The 17,463-nt window shown below is 42.5% G+C and overlaps 1 protein-coding gene across 1 annotated transcript in view; it reads right to left on the reverse strand.

The window, feature by feature from the left end:
• The window catches only part of svila (supervillin a), a 256,345-nt gene that overhangs the window by 50,179 nt on the left and 188,703 nt on the right, over positions 1 to 17,463 (reverse strand). Inside the window, exons 24-30 of the mRNA XM_078233529.1 lie at positions 16,869 to 17,052; positions 15,486 to 15,658; positions 12,381 to 12,536; positions 9,621 to 9,757; positions 7,913 to 8,060; positions 5,235 to 5,380; positions 2,689 to 2,864 (exon numbers count right to left, since the gene is read on the reverse strand). Of these exons, the coding sequence (XP_078089655.1) occupies positions 2,689 to 2,864; positions 5,235 to 5,380; positions 7,913 to 8,060; positions 9,621 to 9,757; positions 12,381 to 12,536; positions 15,486 to 15,658; positions 16,869 to 17,052 (1,120 nt within the window). The remainder of the gene's footprint in view (positions 1 to 2,688; positions 2,865 to 5,234; positions 5,381 to 7,912; positions 8,061 to 9,620; positions 9,758 to 12,380; positions 12,537 to 15,485; positions 15,659 to 16,868; positions 17,053 to 17,463) is intronic.

Here is a 17,463-nt window from a genome sequence, read left to right on the forward strand (position 1 = left end):
TATTTTCATTTAATAATGAATTACTGACCTATGGTACAATAGAATGCCCAGGCTTGAACATACTTTACTTATTCATTTACGGGATGTGTACACGGCTCGAAAGGCCAGCATATATGTCCCATCTTTAGTTGCCCATGAAAGCATACACGGAGGCACCAGACTTGCAGGGGTATTCATATATTTGCTATCTATTACTCCACCCCCTCAATGATATGATTGGTGTTGGGAGATTAGCAGGGTAAATACGTGGGCTTACGGGGATAGGGTCTGCATTGGATTGTTGACGATGCAGACTTGATGGGCTGAATGGCCTCTTTCTGCACTGTAGGGATTGTATGATTCTATGAATGATAGGAAGAGCCGACATTGAAGGATTAAAATGAGATGATGTTATGAACACTTCACCACCACAAGCCTTGTGGTGACTTTTCTGACATCTCCTTTATTACTGTGTTGAGTATCTCATCTTTTTCTAAGGAAAGACATTTCTGTAATTCATTCACAAGATAAGGGCATCACTAACAAAGTCAGGATTTACTGACCATTCCTAATTGTCCCCGAGAAGGTGGTGGTGAGCCACTTCAGAGGGCAGTTAAAAGCCAGACACTTTGCTGTGAGGCTGAAGTTACACACAGGGCAGACAAGGCAAGAATGGCAGGTTTCCTTCTCCAAAGAACATTAGTGAACCAGATGAGAGTTTTTAATGACAATCGGGCAATTTCATGGCCACAGCTTTTGATTCCATCTTTCCAACCTGCTCCATTATGGTTGGTCGAGCCGATATTGAAGGATTAAAATGAGATGCCGTTAAGATCACTTAACCGCCACAAGCCAGTTATCCTTGTGGTAGCTTTTCTGACATCTCGTACTTAAAACTGAAAAGGTCAGAAGGGTTGTTGATCCTTTGTTGATTCAATGTATTGAATTTATATTCCTGAGCTATCGAACACATGTTCCTGGATCATTATTCTGGCCTCTGGAATATTAATCCAATAACATAACCATTGAACCCATAGGATTTTACAAACAAGCTACTATTAACGTGCCCAATCTACTGTGTAGTAAATGTGCAAACTAAATAAACTATACTTGGAAAATCCTTTTATGAGCTCACCAACCGAGGTTAGAAAAGCAATTTCCAAGCTTTGATTTATTAAGATACAGTGAATAATAAAAGACTGGATTAACAATAAGAAACCAAAGCTATTTAATATATTTAAAATGTAGATCTTGCAGAGTATCATATTCCAAGAATTACCGTGAAAAGGCGCTGTAAATTGATTAGTAGCCATTACAGTAGATAATAGTTCATGCATTAATTACAGTGGATGTAAGATAGCTAATATCTCACATAGCAAAAAAAAATTCATGTATAATGAAATACATTAAGTCTTAGTTTCTCTAAATTTTGTTATTTCTATATTAACCCATTAGTTAGGAGATATAACTTGTCATTTATTTGTGACTAGTTTATAGAAATATGTAATAAAAGTAAATTAAGGATCTATATAGATAGCATGGAATGATAAAATATTAAACCCAGTATAAACTGAAATTTAGGAGCTAACCAACAGCAGTGTTTAGGAACAGAAATGTTTTTCCAGATTATAAGAGCAAATTTAAACAGTAGAATGGTCCTTGTTCTGCTCATATCTAAGCAAATGAATGAGTCACCAACACGCTGTCAATAATTTTGTTAATAGTCCATCCTAACTTTAGATCAGAATAATGCAGACTTCGAAAGGAAGGCAGACTTTTCCAGTGCCATCAAATGTGGACAAAGCATAGAATCATACAGCGCTGAAAAGGCCCTTTGACCCATCGAGTCCGCACCGACATATTAGAAACACCTGAACTCCCACCTAATCCCATCTGCCAGCACTTGACCCATAGCCCTGAATGTTATGATGTGCCAAGTGCTCATCCAAGTACTTTTTAACCAATGTGAGTCAACCTGCCTCCACCACCCTCCCTGTAACCACCAGTCCATTGAAAAAAAAAGAAAATGTGGCTGCCGTCCCTCTCCAAAAGGATTGAAGAGAAGAAAGTGCATATACATTTTCTTTGAGTACTTTTCAGAACTATTAAACTATCCTCCCTCGCCTGATACCCTTCATTCTAAGGTTTCCTCCAACCCCCAATTAAAAAACAAAGTTTAGATCAGTAAGGACAAAGAGATAAGTTCAATGTACCCAGTGTTTTAATTAAAGGCAGGTCAATGAACTAGGACAACAATGTTGAAGCCCCATCTTTGACTTGTGTTGTGAGTGCTGAATTCAGCCTATTAGGATTATGATTATGCATGATTAATTAGGATTATGCAAACATGTTCCCCCACGTTCCCTCCCCCCAACCTTGTCTCTTCCTCAAGTTCCCAAACTGTCACTTTATTTGCCATAGTTCCATAACATACATGTAAAGTTAGGGGACATTCATCATTCTATTCTTTCTAATTTTTCTCAATAGGGCATGGAGAGCAAGAAGTAGGAGTGGACAATTTAGCCCCTTAAGCCTGATGTAAATAGGAATAAAGCAGGATGGCAAGGTTAACATCAAAAATTGTTGAATTTGATGGATCAAGTGGCAACTTCTGCCTCGAATATTCCAATGTTTGCTGTGTCAACTCTAGTTATTATGGTTAATTATGCACACAGTATGTTGTAAATAGTTAGTGTAAATCAAAGCTACCTTGGTATCAGAGGATTACATTCGCCTGGATCTAAAGGGTTGATGTCACAGTTTGTGTAGTCAAAGGTACCATTCCATAAATGTTTTGCCAATTGGAATGCTACTTTTCGCTGTGCGAGTGTGACCTCCTTTCCGTGCCAGACGTACACTTCACTGCCAAAATCGAACACCAGCACCTACGAAAAATAATCACGGGCTTCAGAAAATTGCATAAAAGCTCACATGCAACATAGCTGGGCAGATAGCACAGTTGTTTAATACAGATTATACAAATCAAAATCACCTCTAGTTCAGAAACTGATTTGTGGCCAGTTATCTGATCTCAGCTGGAACAACAGATGGGCATTCATTTGCCTCAGTGTTCTCTGGCTCTCCATGGGTGGGAACGAGGGAAATAAATCAACCAGGATTCTCATTCAGTGATAGTTCAGTGAGTCCTGATGGTAGGTACATACTTTAACACAGCAGATAAGCATGTCTAGTTTGGATGTGATGCAACCCTTTCTTCAGTCCCCAGCCAAACAACCCTTTCATGCTTGACTGTTGAATTTCACACCTGAAGAACAAACTCTCGAGAGGTTGCTAGTGTGCGTGCGGCCACACTGTGCCAGTTACTTCCATGAGCAATAGGAAGAGCAATGCTGCAAGACAGAGGTCAGCTTTTTGTTCACTGGTGTTAATGCCAGTAATTAAGTATGAGAAATTCAATAAAAAAAAAGGATAATTGAGACCAGAACGACACTCGAGTACATTTAGTAAGCTTTTGAAGTTTTAACAACAGTCACCTTTCAAATGTCTCTTGCTTTGGCGCAGCATTTATTGCCCTTCGCACTCTGGTGCTTCCTGTAAATAACCTGGGGCAGAATTTTATGCTCCCCCACTGCCAGATTTGTAAGATGGATGGGCTTTCCATTGAGCTCCTGCCCGCCCCAGCCATTCTGTGATCTGATGTTGGGATGTGCGAAACCTCGGCCGGCTCCTACCCCAGTCATGGCCACTTGGGGGTTGTTTCCCACCCAGCCTCAATTTTTAAAAGTAAAGTAAGTAAAGTTTATTTATTGTCACAAGTAAGGCTTACATTAACACTGCAATGAAGTTACTGTGAAAATCTCCGAGTCGCCACACTCTGGTGCCTGTTCGGGTACACCGAGGGAGAATTTAGCATGGCCCAATCCACCAAACCAATGTCTTTCGGACTGTGGGAGGAAACCGGAGCACCCGCAGGAGTTTGACGGGGAGGAGTTTGATGGGGAAGAGTTCCAGGGTATAGGGGAACCTGGAAAATAATCAGCTTCAGTCCTTGGCAGGGAGCAGGGGGGTGAGAATGGGCACCTCCATCAGCAACTCCCATTTAACATCACCTACCCCACCCCTTAAAATCCAATAACCATAGGATCTCCACGTCCTCAAACCCCATGGTCTCTCTGCCGATACCCTAATCCACCACTGTCCAGCCACTCCCAGGCTTCTACTATCCTCCTCGCCCCGAAACCCCCAAAATTTACCTTTTCCTGGAATCCTGGGAATTTGCCTCTGGGAATTGCATGCAGTCCTGCCCAGCACAGCTTCTGCCTCTGCAGGGACTAGACAGCCGCCAGCAAATTAGATTGCTGCCTCCCGTCAATCAACACTCATTGGAGCATGAAATCATTGGGGGCCAGACAGCGTTGGTAGGGTTGTGTTCTCCACTGGCTCTTTGGATAGTGGGATAGGAAACCCAGCCCTCCTAAACATCATGGCCCCTGGAGACTTCTTTGGGTTATTAAAAGTGCCACGTATTTGCAAGGTCTGTGGTTATAGCAACCTAATAGTTATGGTACTAGACTAGTAACCCAAAGGTTATGGGTTAAATTCTTGGCATAGGAGGCTGGAGCACCAGGAATTGATCGTGAAAGCTACTGGATTATTGTAACCGTTCATCTGGTTTATCGATTTCCTTTAGTGAAGGAAACTGCCATCTCTACTTGCTCTGCCTTACATGCATTCTACAATTCTACACTAATACTACAAATCAGTAATAAGCACTACAAAGGAAAGAAACACATTGCCTTAAACAAAGAAACTTATACTGAGGTGAGTGTAATCTACTCTTGCTCCAGCTCACCTGCTATACACATCTTCATGCTTTCATCCACCCACCTCCAACATCTCTCTCTCTCTCTCCTAAATACAATAACTCAGGTTCAATTCCAGGAGTGCTGCCAGTCATCAAATATGTAGCCATTCTTCACTTAAAAGCTAGACTGTGTGCCAACAGCATAAGTAACTGCACAAAGCAACGCAATCAAGTTGCATCCTGATGTATATTCACACAGCAATACTTCTTTGGCATGGTCATGAGTGGAAACAGTGATTTTCTTTTTCCCCCTCTCTTTCACACAGCTGTTCTGGCCGTGTAAGCACCTGGCTGAGATCAAGTACAATTCTAGTTCAGCACAAACTGGATTAAACCTGCGCCTTCCCGATCTAGTCTAGCACAATGTAGTGTATTTACCAAGGGATTTACTGGAGGGTGCCCCACACTGGTTCACTTGACAAATACTTACATCTTTTGAATTAAGCAAAGAACAGCGTGGTATTTTTCCCCAGAAGTCATCGTCAGGGACTAATTTATCGTCTACTAGACGATAAATACAATTAGTTTCTACTATTGCACTTTCATACAGTTCATCTTCATCTGGATTTCCAGCACCTGCAAATTAAACAAAGAAGTTTTCTTTGAAATACATCTCCCTTGAACATGTAAATTGTCCTGAACTTCAAACTTTCTCTAGTTTCTCTCCTATCTTCCTTCCTGCCAATGTTACACTCATCTTGTCCACAAGGTCCACCTCCTGTTCCCTCAAAGAACAAAGAACAGTACAGCACAGGAAACAGGCCCTTCGGCCCTCCAAGCCTGTGCCGCTCCTTGGTCCAACTAGACCAATCGTTTGTATCCCTCCATTCCCAGGCTGCTCATGTGACTATCCAGGTAAGTCTTAAACGATGTCAGCGTGCCTGCCTCCACCACCTTACTTGGCAGCGCATTCCAGGCCCCCACCACCCTCTGTGTAAAAAACATCCCTCCAATATCGGAGTTATACTTCATCCCTCTCACCTTGAGCCCGTGACCCCTCGTGATCGTCACCTCCGACCTGGGAAAATGCTTCCCACTGTTCACCCTATCTATACCCTTCATAATCTTGTATACCTCTATTAGATCTCTCCTCATTCTCCGTCTTTCCAAGGAGAACAACCCCAGTCTACCCAATCTCTCCTCATAGCTAAGACCCTCCATACCAGGCAACATCCTGGTAAACCTTCTCTGCACTCTCTCCAATGCCTCCACGTCCTTCTGGTAGTGCGGCGACCAGAACTGGACGCAGTACTCCAAATGTGGCCTAACCAGCGTTCTATACAGCTGCATCATCAGACTCCAGCTTTTATACTCTATACCCCGTCCTATAAAGGCAAGCATACCATATGCCTTCTTCACCACCTTCTCCACCTGTGTTGCCACCTTCAAGGATTTGTGGACTTGCACACCTAGGTCCCTCTGTGTTTCTATACTCCTGATGACTCTGCCATTTATTGTATAACTCCTCCCTACATTATTTCTTCCAAAATGCATCACTTCGCATTTATCCGGATTAAACTCCATCTGCCACCTCTCCGCCCAATTTTCCAGCCTATCTATATCCTGCTGTATTGCCCGACAATGCTCTTCGCTATCCGCAATTCCAGCCATCTTCGTGTCATCCGCAAACTTGCTGATTACACCAGTTACACCTTCTTCCAAATCATTTATATATATCACAAATAGCAGAGGTCCCAGTACAGAGCCCTGCGGAACACCACTGGTCACAGACCTCCAGCCGGAAAAAGACCCTTCGACCACTACCCTCTGTCTCCTATGGCCAAGCCAGTTCTCCACCCATCTAGCCACTTCCCCTTGTATCCCATGAGCCTTAACCTTCTTAACCAACCTGCCATGTGGGACTTTGTCAAATGCCTTACTGAAATCCATATAGACGACATCCACGGCCCTTCCTTCATCAACCGTTTTTGTCACTTCCTCAAAAAACTCCACCAAATTTGTAAGGCACGATCTCCCTCTTACAAAACCATGCTGTCTGTCACTAATGAAATTGTTCCGTTCTAAATGCACATACATCCCGTCTCTAAGAATCTCGACCCTATTATCACCAACCAGCTGGCCACCTAACTTCCAGTACTATATACCTGTAAGGATTCACCCTGTGAATAAATCTATACCAAGTAAAGATTGGCTTGACTAACCTAATTGAATATTTTGACCAGGTAACGGAAAAGACTGATGAAGGAAATGCAATGGATATTGTCTATCTGGATTTTAAGGAAATATTTGGCAAAATACCACATAAAACACTTATTAATAAAATTGCAGCTCATGTAATAGAAAGGTCAGTGACAGCTGGATAAAATACTGGGTTAACGAGAGAAAACAGAGAATAATGGGAAATGGTTATTTTTCATACTGGAAAGACTGTAGAGGAGATTTATCAGAATGATTCCAGGGATGAGAGATTTTTGCTACAGGGTTTATTTGGAGAAGCTGGAATTGTTTTCCTTGGAGCAAAGGAGGTTGAGGGAAGATTTGATAGTGGTGTGCAAGAATATGACAGGATTGGATATGGCAGACAAAGAAATAGTGTTCCCATTAACTGTTGGTACAAGGACTAGAAGGACACAGGTTTAAGGTACTAGGCAAGAAATTCAGGGGCAATGTGAGGAAGATTTTTTATTATGCAATGAGATATAATGATCTGGAACTTGCTGCCCACAAGGGTGGTGGAAACAGAGACGATCTACGATTAGAATTGGATGGGCACTTGAAGGAAATAAACTTTCAAAGACATGGGGATAGAGCAGAGGAATGGGACTGGTCGGACTACTCCACAGAGGGACTGAACAGACCTAGTGGGCTGAATGGCCTCTCTCTGTGTTGGAAGTAACTCTAATTACATGGTATCACTTTTGGGCAGCACCAAGGGGAGAATCTCAGTTGGGAATTAAAATAACTTTTTCTAACTCTTAAGCATGCACATACACTGTTCTTAGCTCTGCTCCACGTATCACTTTTTCAATCAGTTCAAGAAAATACATATTCTAATTTTGAAATACATCTTTAAAAAGGGGCATATTGGCAAGATTCAAGAAACTTATAATTGCATTCAAATCCAAAATTTACAGCAGTTATTATTACCTTGGTAGCTTGACTGTCCACCCAAAAGTCTCCAGAAGTCTTTGGCTGTTTTCATATGGCTGTTAATTCCTTCTTCTATTGGGGCCACGTATGGTGCCCTGCAGCCAAGGTCCCTTTTAGTCTGAATAAAAGCTGCCAGTTCTGAAGCCTGAAAGCAGGAAAGTATTGAAAAATACACCTAGATACAGTATTATTTGACGCAGCACATTTATTCAGCGTATTAGCTTGAGATTAAAGATTTGAACAAGAAAATAAATCTAGCAGGCAATCAGGTTTGCTCAAAGTATTAACACACCTTGGAAACTCATCCCCTTGTTTGATTCAGGATTATGGTGAAAATAATCTCCGAAGATACTAAATCAGATTCTGCATTACTACACATTTCACTTATTCTCCTTGTGCAACATATTTTTACACAGAGACGAAAAGACTGTAAATTGGGTGGGGAATTAGATGAAGGTGCTTTTCCTGTCTCCCTCACCCCGACCACCAAAATGTTCATCGACTGATCTGCTGTGTAACTGCCAGCATTTTCTGTTTTTATATTATATACAGAATTTGGCCCCAGAATTAAAAACCGCTAATGCACCACAAAACATGAAATAACCAGAAGAGGTAAGAGGTGAAAATAATGTTGTTGATCTCATTAATAAAGAATTGTCCGATTTGTGATGTGTTTCATATATCGTCAGAAGTTTGAATATGCTTCTTCATGCGACAGGGACCTGGGTTCAATTCCAGTCTTGGGTGACTGACTGTTTGCACGCTCTCCCCGTGTCTGCGTGGGTTTCCTCTGGGTGCTTCGGTTTCCTCCCACAGTCCAAAGACGTGCAGATTAGGCGGACTAGCCATGCTAAAATTGCCCCATTAGTGTCAGGGAGACCAGTGGTGTAAATACATGGGGTTAGGCAGACAGGGTTTGGGTGGAATTGTTGTCAGTGCAAGCTCGATGGGCCGAACGGCTTCCTTCTGCCCTGAGATTCTATGATTCTAACATACATCATTTAATAAGCAATTAACCTCTCACATAAACAAACAATTAATTCTACAAAACTTTGTGGAGACTCTTGCATCCAATGCAGTGCACTAGTTGCTGAATGTTCCACATTTCTTTACTGTTACTGACTTTATCCCAATTTTATTTTCAAACAGTTGTTCATAAAAGCATAGCAATCACACCACAGTGCAACTTGTATTGTAATCATCTCATAAAAACATTGGGAGAATTCTGACTAAAAGTTGGGTGAATTAAAATAAATACGCTAAAACTCCTGAAATACACTTGGACAGCTTCAGTCGCCCATTGCATTCATTGCCTCATTTCTTGTATCATGCAGAAAGGAAATGTGACAAAGAGAGTACGCTTTTGTTCGCTGTTCTGTGTTACTCCTTTCAAATTTGTAATGAGTCTGGACTTTGTTTCTTACTGACTTTGTAAAAGTGCTTTATCCTGAGTACGTTAGTCTCATCAAAGCCTGTAAAACGACAGGAAATCTAGATATCCAACAAACAAACTCATGGAATACGTGGCTTGTGAAACCATGCCTCATGCAAACATCTGGCAGGAAATACTGTCTTTGACATATTCTGGGTCCATGAACTGCATTGTCATTTACTTTCATGAAAGAAGCTCATAGGAACGGAAGCTTTGTGAGGATAGAGTAGGAAGTTTGTTTGCACTGACGCTTACCGAGAAAAATAGACTGACCTTGGCTTTTTCAATGACATTGGTAAATTCTCCAGACCACAGGAAACAATGCTGAGGAGCCAGCAGCAAGAAACAATCCCCACTATTCAACGAAGATGCCCTTGGTTCCACCAGCCTGGTTTGAATATGCCTTCGCCCTAAGAAATAAATTTAGGAATGCATGTTCAAATTGTTGTGGTACAGTATAATGGCCAACACTAGAACAAATCCCACGTCTCGGAACATTTTACCCAGTGGCTTGCAATTTTGGGCCCAATTTTAATTTTGTAAGTGAATGGGCGTTGAGGGAGTTAAAATCAGGCTCTTTGGGTCCATCAAACTTCACTACACCTTTTACAGATGAAAATAAGGAAGCTCAAGTATGCTAATCTTTACATCCTGTATTTATAGCACTTTGCTCATTACATTCTTTATTAAAAATAAATGGCTTTTGAGTTCAAAACTTGTGTTCAAAGTAGAAGGTATTGGTGCTTGAATAGAGCAGTTTTCCATCTTGAATGATATCATTGATAAGACATGGTCAGGTAAGGTGCAGACCAGAGGAAAAATAAAGGTCTTTGCTAACTTGCCTTCATATTAACATATTGGTAACGACAATTAGAAAATCTGCTAGACTTGTAGCAGTTCCATTAGCCAGCCATGTAGACTCAGACTGTTAACTTGCCACAAGTTATGGATAACATTGTGCCTATCATGAACTCAAACTCATTTTATTTAATACTCGCAAGCAGAGAGGAACATTTTATTCCATTATTCCTATCCACTTGCAGGTGTGAAAGGCAAAATGCTAACCACCATGCCTACAGTTTTTATACAAAATAAAAAATCAAAATTCATCCAGTTAGAAAATACTTTTCCTTTTCTGCCCCAGTGGTAGGCGCCTCGTCATGTTCCCTCTACTGAGTACCAATGGTACACCTGGAGCCCAAGCTGCAAAATGTACCATTAATGCACTCGCAGAATGATTTTTGTTCTCCTTGCCCAAAAGCTATTCTCACTTCTGAATAACTGTTACATGCCTTAGTATCACACTTATTAGCAATTTCACCCACATTCATTTCACTTAAGAAAGAACTCAATTTTATATAGCACCCTCCAAACAACCCAAAGGGCTTCACAGCCAATTAATCACTTTTGGAAATGTATCATTGCTGTATTGTTGGGAAATGTGGCAGCCAATCTTCACATACCTCAAGTCACAAACAGCAATGAGATAAATGATCAGATAATCTGTTTCTGTGATGTTAACTAAGGGACAAACGTCAACCAGATCCCCTATTCTTCATCAAATAGTTCTGTTGAATGCGTTTATGTTCACCCGAGCAGGCAGACAGGACTTCAGTTTAACTAAAGACAACACCAAAGTGCAGCACTCCGTGTCAAAGTGATATATGTTTGTATTGTTAGATATTAGAAATAAGGTATGGATTTAAGTGATTTAAATTTAGTGTTTGTGTAAGAAAGGGTAAAACCCCAGTTAGATTCAAGTTAAACAAAGGTGTTTGCATGTATTGGGGGGGGATGGGGGTTGGTTTCAGTTCAAACTGTGGCTGTATTGTGCTGAGAGAGTTTACAACGTGAAGAGTAAACACTAGCTTGGGGAAAGAACAAGATGTTGCTTAGCAACTAAGGGCCACTTTTGAGACGATCTTTTGAATTTTAGTGTTTAATTGGATCCAGGCAGTTTGAGGTTGGAAGCGAGAGAGGGAATAGCTCTCAGCTTTGCTAGAAGCAGTAAAGCTATATAATGAAAAACAACGAGCTCCAGAGAAGCTAAAGGATAGTTCGTTCTAGAAATTAGGAGTTTCCAGGAACTTGCATAGACCTTGGCTCGGAAAAGTCAGACATATCTGAAGCAATTTTAAGGTTTGGTATCCTTATTTCCAGTTTTTAAAATAATAGTATTCTGTTGGGTACTGAGCATCTGAGATTTTGTGTAGAATGTTGGATACACTGGCCGCACTTCCAAGCTGGCAATGCCTCATGGACAACCTCCTTACTCCAGCCTCCGGGGTGGGGGTGGGGGTGGGGGGGCCTCGAAGGCCCCCTTTCACTCCAGTGGGGTCAGGCCGCCAGCTCCCCGTTCGCGGAGGAGCTGTTGTAAACCCCGCTAAAGTGAAACACTCCTGGCCGGATTTGGGGGGGGGGGGAAGGCTGGCAGCTTCGGAGACTTCGGTCCCAGGACTGCTAGTAAGGTGGTAATGCTCATTACTATAATTTATTCAGCTCTGCGCCGATTTCTGGCGCGGAGCTGACGACGCCGGAAATCTGGCGGCCGGAGACGCGTGGAGGCCGTGACGCCCAGCAGTAAGCCCACTACACGGCCTCTGCTCGAGTCTCCCGGCCCGCTGCGCTGCTAGAGCTGGGAGAATCGCCCCCAATCTCTTGCCTGATGGAGGCATTAAATGTTTTTCCAATTGCATTTTTGTTGCCTTCACACACATTAGAAACGGTTTCCCATTGTTGGGAAATACAAGTCAAACTGAGCATCCACATTGTAACAAGAAAATACTGTTCAAAATCTACTCTGCACAGCGTTAGCTCTTCTCCCTCAAAAAAACTGCTGCTGATCTGGATTATGTTTATAGATATGAAACAGACAGTTATGATGATTTAGCGAATGACGAAAAATAAATGGCAGTGAAGCTGATGTAGAGGTTTGTTTTGGTTTAAACTAGAAATTGCCCAGGCACGCAGAAATACTTTTGTAAAAGATTGATGAGGAGTTGAGAGCCCTTTAATAAATTAATGAATTCCAACCTTTAATCTGCAGCAACATCAGCTTTTTGTATGGCACAGCGCTGTTGTTCGACACTTGTTCTGTCAAATTTACATTACGGAGGTTGACACTGCTGAAGTCCTCTTTGCTCGCCAGCCCAGCTAACGCTATTTCCGATAAGTTGGAGTTTTTCGACACTGATTTTAAAAAAATGGAAAAGGTGAATCAGCACTGCTGCTGTATTTACATTGTGCCCTGCAGGAAGCTACAAAAAAAAGACTGGCATTTATGTAGCACCTTTCATGACCTCATGGACACCCAAGAGGGTTTTTCAGACAATGGAAGTATTGTTTTCAAATGTAGTCACTCTTGTAATGTAGGAAAATGCGTTAGTCATTTAGTGCATAGCAAGATCCCACAAACAACAATGAGATATCTGTTATAGTCATAGTGGTTGTGGAATACACCGTGGTCATGACACTGAGGAACAATTCCCTGCTCTTCTCAAATAGTCTTCTCAAATCTGTAAACCTATTATTCAATCTTCTCAAATAGTGCCATGGCAACATTCAGGTCCACCTGTAAGGACAGAAGCGTTTATCCTTTCACTTGGGAAGTTGCAGCTCCGACAGGGCTTCTCTCTCTCTTAGTTGTGCACTGAAGTAATTTCTGCCACAAAGCCAGTGATTTATTTCAGGGAGGAAGGGAAATGAGAGATGATGGATAATCATCATCTACCATGGTGCCAGACAAGGATCATTTCTCTGTAAATCTATTTGCAAAACTAATGCTAAATTTGATGCAGCCTATATGGATTTCAGCAAAGCCTTTGCTTAGTTAGTGTCATAAGTAGGCTTATATTAACACCGCAATGAAGTTACTGTGAAAATCCTTCAGTCGCCACAACTTCGGCACCTGTTCGGGTACACTGAGGGAGAATTTAGCATGGCCAAATTACCTAACTTGCACATCTTTCAGACCTTGGTTGGAAACCGGAGGATATCCACACAGACGCAGGGAGAACGTGCAGACTCCGCACCGACAGTGACCCAAGCCGGGAATTGAACCAGAGTCCTTGGCACTGTGAGGCAGCAGTGCTAACCACTGTGCCGCCATGCCGTCCACAAGGCCCTACATGGGAGACTTATAAAGAAGGCAAATGCACATGGGTTACAGAGTAATTTGATGAGGTGGATTCAAAATAGGAGTTGTTGTAGGAGACAGAGTGTGATGACAGAAGGCTGTGTTAGTGACTGGAAGCCGGTGTCCAGTGGCATACCACAGGGATCTGTGCTGGGTCCCCTATTATTCGGCATTTATGTAAACGGCATTGATGACTGTGTGAGGTTAGGGATTACTAAATTTGTGGATGGCACAAAGGTTGGCCAGGTGGTTAACAGTGAGGTTGAGTGTTTAGGACTACAGGTATAGATGTGATGGTCAAATGGGCAGACACAATTTAATTTGACAAGGAAGAATTCAATGAATGGCATGACATTAGGAGGTTCTGAGGAACAAAGGTACCTGGGTGTGTTTGTCCACAGATCTCTGAAGGCAGTAGGGCATATTAGGATGGTAGTGAAAAAGGGCATATGAGATACTTGCCTTTATCAACTGAGGCGTATGTTACAAAAGCAGAGTAGCCATTATGGAGTTGCATAGAACTTTGGGGAGGCCACAGCTGGAGTACTGTATGCAGTTCTGGTTGCCATATTATAGGAAGGATGTGATTGCACTGGAGGGTGTGCAGAGGAGATTCACCAGAACGTTGCCTGGGATGGAACATTTAAGTTATGAAGAGAGGTTGGATACACTTGGGTTGTTTTTGTTGGAGCACTGAAGGGTGACCTGATTGAGGTGTACAAGATTATGAGGGGCATGGGCTGGGTGGATAGGGAGAAGCTGCTCCCCTTAGTTGAAGGGTCAGTCATGAGGGGACACAAGTTAAAGGAGGAGGTTTAGGGGGAATGCGAGACAAACCTTTTTTACCCAGAGAGCAGTGACAGTCTGGAATGTGCTGCCTGGGGGGGGGGGGGGGGGGGGGTGGCAGCGGCAGGTTGCCTCACATCCTGGCACGTCATAACATTCAAGGCTATGGGCCAAGTTCTGGTAAATGGGATTAAATGGGAGGTTAGGTGCTTCTCATGTGTTGGTGCAGACTCAATGGGATGAAGGGCCTCTTCTGCATTGTATGTTTCTGTGATAAAGAAAGGGCTCAACAGCATAGAAGTATATGATAAATTTCCATTTGTTGAGTGTCCAAAATTAGAGGTCATTAATGAATTTAATAGAGAATCCAGGAGAAACCTCCTTTACCAAAAGAGTGGTAAGAATGTGGAATGTGTGCCACGAGGAGTAGTTGAGGAGAAAGGCATTGGTTGAATTTAAGGATAAGCACATGAGGGAGCAGAAAATAGAACGATACACTGGTAGGGTCAGATGTAAAGGGGTGGGAGGTGGTTCACGTGGTACACAAATGCAGGTACAAATAAGATGGGCCAAATGGCCTGTTTCTGTGCTGTAAACACAAGTGCACCGCTTTTACAGAAAGCCAGACAGGGACAGGAGGAAATAAGCTACAAGTTACGCATATAGGTCCATTTTTGTTTCTCACATCCGGATTGCCTTTCTTGCAGCCTTAAGCCAAGAATCCTAATTATTTTATCTGCAGTTTATTAATTGTGAACATCACCACCCCTGAGAAATTGAATAGTTTTCCAGTTTGGGCACCAGTATGTCCACACGTAGGACACACTGAATAATGCTCCTTCTACAAGGGGGTTAACGGTCCCACACTAATTATCCTTACGTGCACTCAAGCAGATTGCTAATTTCTGAACAGTTTTGCGGGCCTGTCTCGCTTCACGTGGGGTTGAAAACCAAACAAAAAATAATTAGCTTTCAAATAGTGGTTATTTGCATTTTCAGTCATGTTCTCTTTGTGTCAATAGTGAATAGAATTAGTGACCTTTGATGTCCATAATGAACAGTAATGCCTGAATAAATGACACAGAAAATGTTACAAAGGCACAGAAATATCTCCGCATTTCATAATAACATGTACAGCAATTAACACAAAATTGAAAAAATATACACACTATTAATTAAAGATTCCAGAAGCAAGTGGTTTCCACATTAAGTCTTACTTTTTTCTACCCTCATTCTTTTTGACTCCATGAATGCAATGTTCAACCGCTGTTCTGTGTATTCGTGTCGGATATCACCTCTTGCAGCCAGCATCTTAAGTGGATTACGTGAAGACTGTACTTTGCGCATAGGTTTTATAGCCCGTTTGTGCTCTGCTACTGCAGAGGTTAACCTAGAAGGGAAAATAAGTTAGTTTGAGCCATGCCTTCTTATTTCTCACTCTCTCTCTCTCTCCACCCACCTTCAAAATTACTGGGCCATAAATGCTGGTTTGCAAATGCCCATACCGCAAGGATGAACTTCCCTCCCACAATTTGAATTCTTGGTCCAAGAATGCTTTCTATTGCTGGCCTAGGCAATGAAAATCTGTTTCCTCTGTTGCAAATAGTCAAACAGTTCTTTCACTTCAGTGAGGCATATCTGTGAACAGTGTTCATCAATGGGTGGAATTTAATGACCCCAGCAACTTGGGTCAGCCTCCTGACCTGGAGGTCATCATCCTGCTGTCACTGGTGTTCAACCAGCAGTCGGGCACTTGCCAGCCAGGGTGATCACCCAGTAACCTTGTTGGGTTTGCCAGTGGCCTACTGGCATGGGAGTTCTTTATTCATGGACACTTTGTGCCCTATCGAAGGACTTAGCGAAGGGACCCCCACCACAGGGAGCCTACCCTCGATTCCGACTGCCACCTACCCTCCCTGTGGCATTGCTACACTCTTTCCCACACTCACCTCTATCTGGGGTCCAATGGTGATCCTGAAAGTCAGCCCCAATGTAATACTGGCAATGGCCACCACTCCCAGTGGTGCTGCTGGTACAGGAGAACTGCCAGCATTGCTCTGGCAGCTCTTGGGGCTGGGATTTCTGCTCTGCTGGGGGTTTTAAATGAGTGTCTGATTGGAATGAAATAGCATGGGCTTCCTGGAGAAAAGCGCTGCCCACATTAAATCCTAACCAATCTCTTTCATTCTCCATAACCTTTCCCCATGCCAAGGTGGCACACATCATAACGATACAAAAAGATACAAAAGTCTGAGGTCACGTACCAACCAACTCAAGAACAGCTTCTTCCCTGCTGCCATCAGACTTTTGAATGGACCTACCTCGCAACAAGTTGATCTTTCTCTACACCCTAGCTATGACTGTAGCCCTACATTCTGCACTCTCTCCTTTTCCTTCTCTACGAACGGTATGCTTTGTCTGTATAGCGTGCAAGGAACAATACTTTTCACTGTATGCTAATACATGTGACAATAATAAATCAAATAACTGTTTGCTCTTGTGTTTTGATACAAATCTGAAAAAAATAGAAAACTAAAGTTGATTGAGGAGTAAGTTGCATGTAAAACTCAGAAAGATGATTATTTTAATTTACGTCATACTTTGGTACATCAGGATCAAAAATGGCATCAAGGTCCTCCTCGTCAATCTCCACAGCTCCCGGCTGAATGACAAACGTATTTGTATCTCTGTAGAATCTTGCAAAAGTTTCTTCATCATCGGGTCTCATTACTTCCTTTACAGACTGTCCAGTTACAGTTATTACAGCATCTTGTTGCCCTGGCACTGCAGAACAAAATGTTTAACATAGGCCAAGTGACAAGCATGAAACATGTAAATGTTTGACAGTTCCCGACAGTCGGTTGCAAATAAAGGAGCATGGTCAGAAATGCACCGAATTAAAGGTGATCATCAATCACCAGGGAAGCCATCACAACATCAGAACCAATAAGAGATTGAAAACGCCCACTAGAGGCTCATCCCATATTTTCACAGGAACAAAGGAGCTCATCAAAGAATCAATTTTGACACTTCGACACATTACGGGGTGAATTTTCCCACCCTGCCCACCATGGGAATGATAGCGGGCGAGGGGCGGACCATGGAAAGGTCCGTTGACCCTCGGGAGGGATTTTTAGGTTTCGGGATGAGCAGAGCCAGAAAATCTCACCCTACACATTTTCTGTGGACAATCAA

This window comes from Mustelus asterias, chromosome 2 (genome assembly GCF_964213995.1).
Source record: "Mustelus asterias chromosome 2, sMusAst1.hap1.1, whole genome shotgun sequence".
In the NCBI taxonomy this organism is placed as follows: Eukaryota; Metazoa; Chordata; class Chondrichthyes; order Carcharhiniformes; family Triakidae; genus Mustelus; species Mustelus asterias.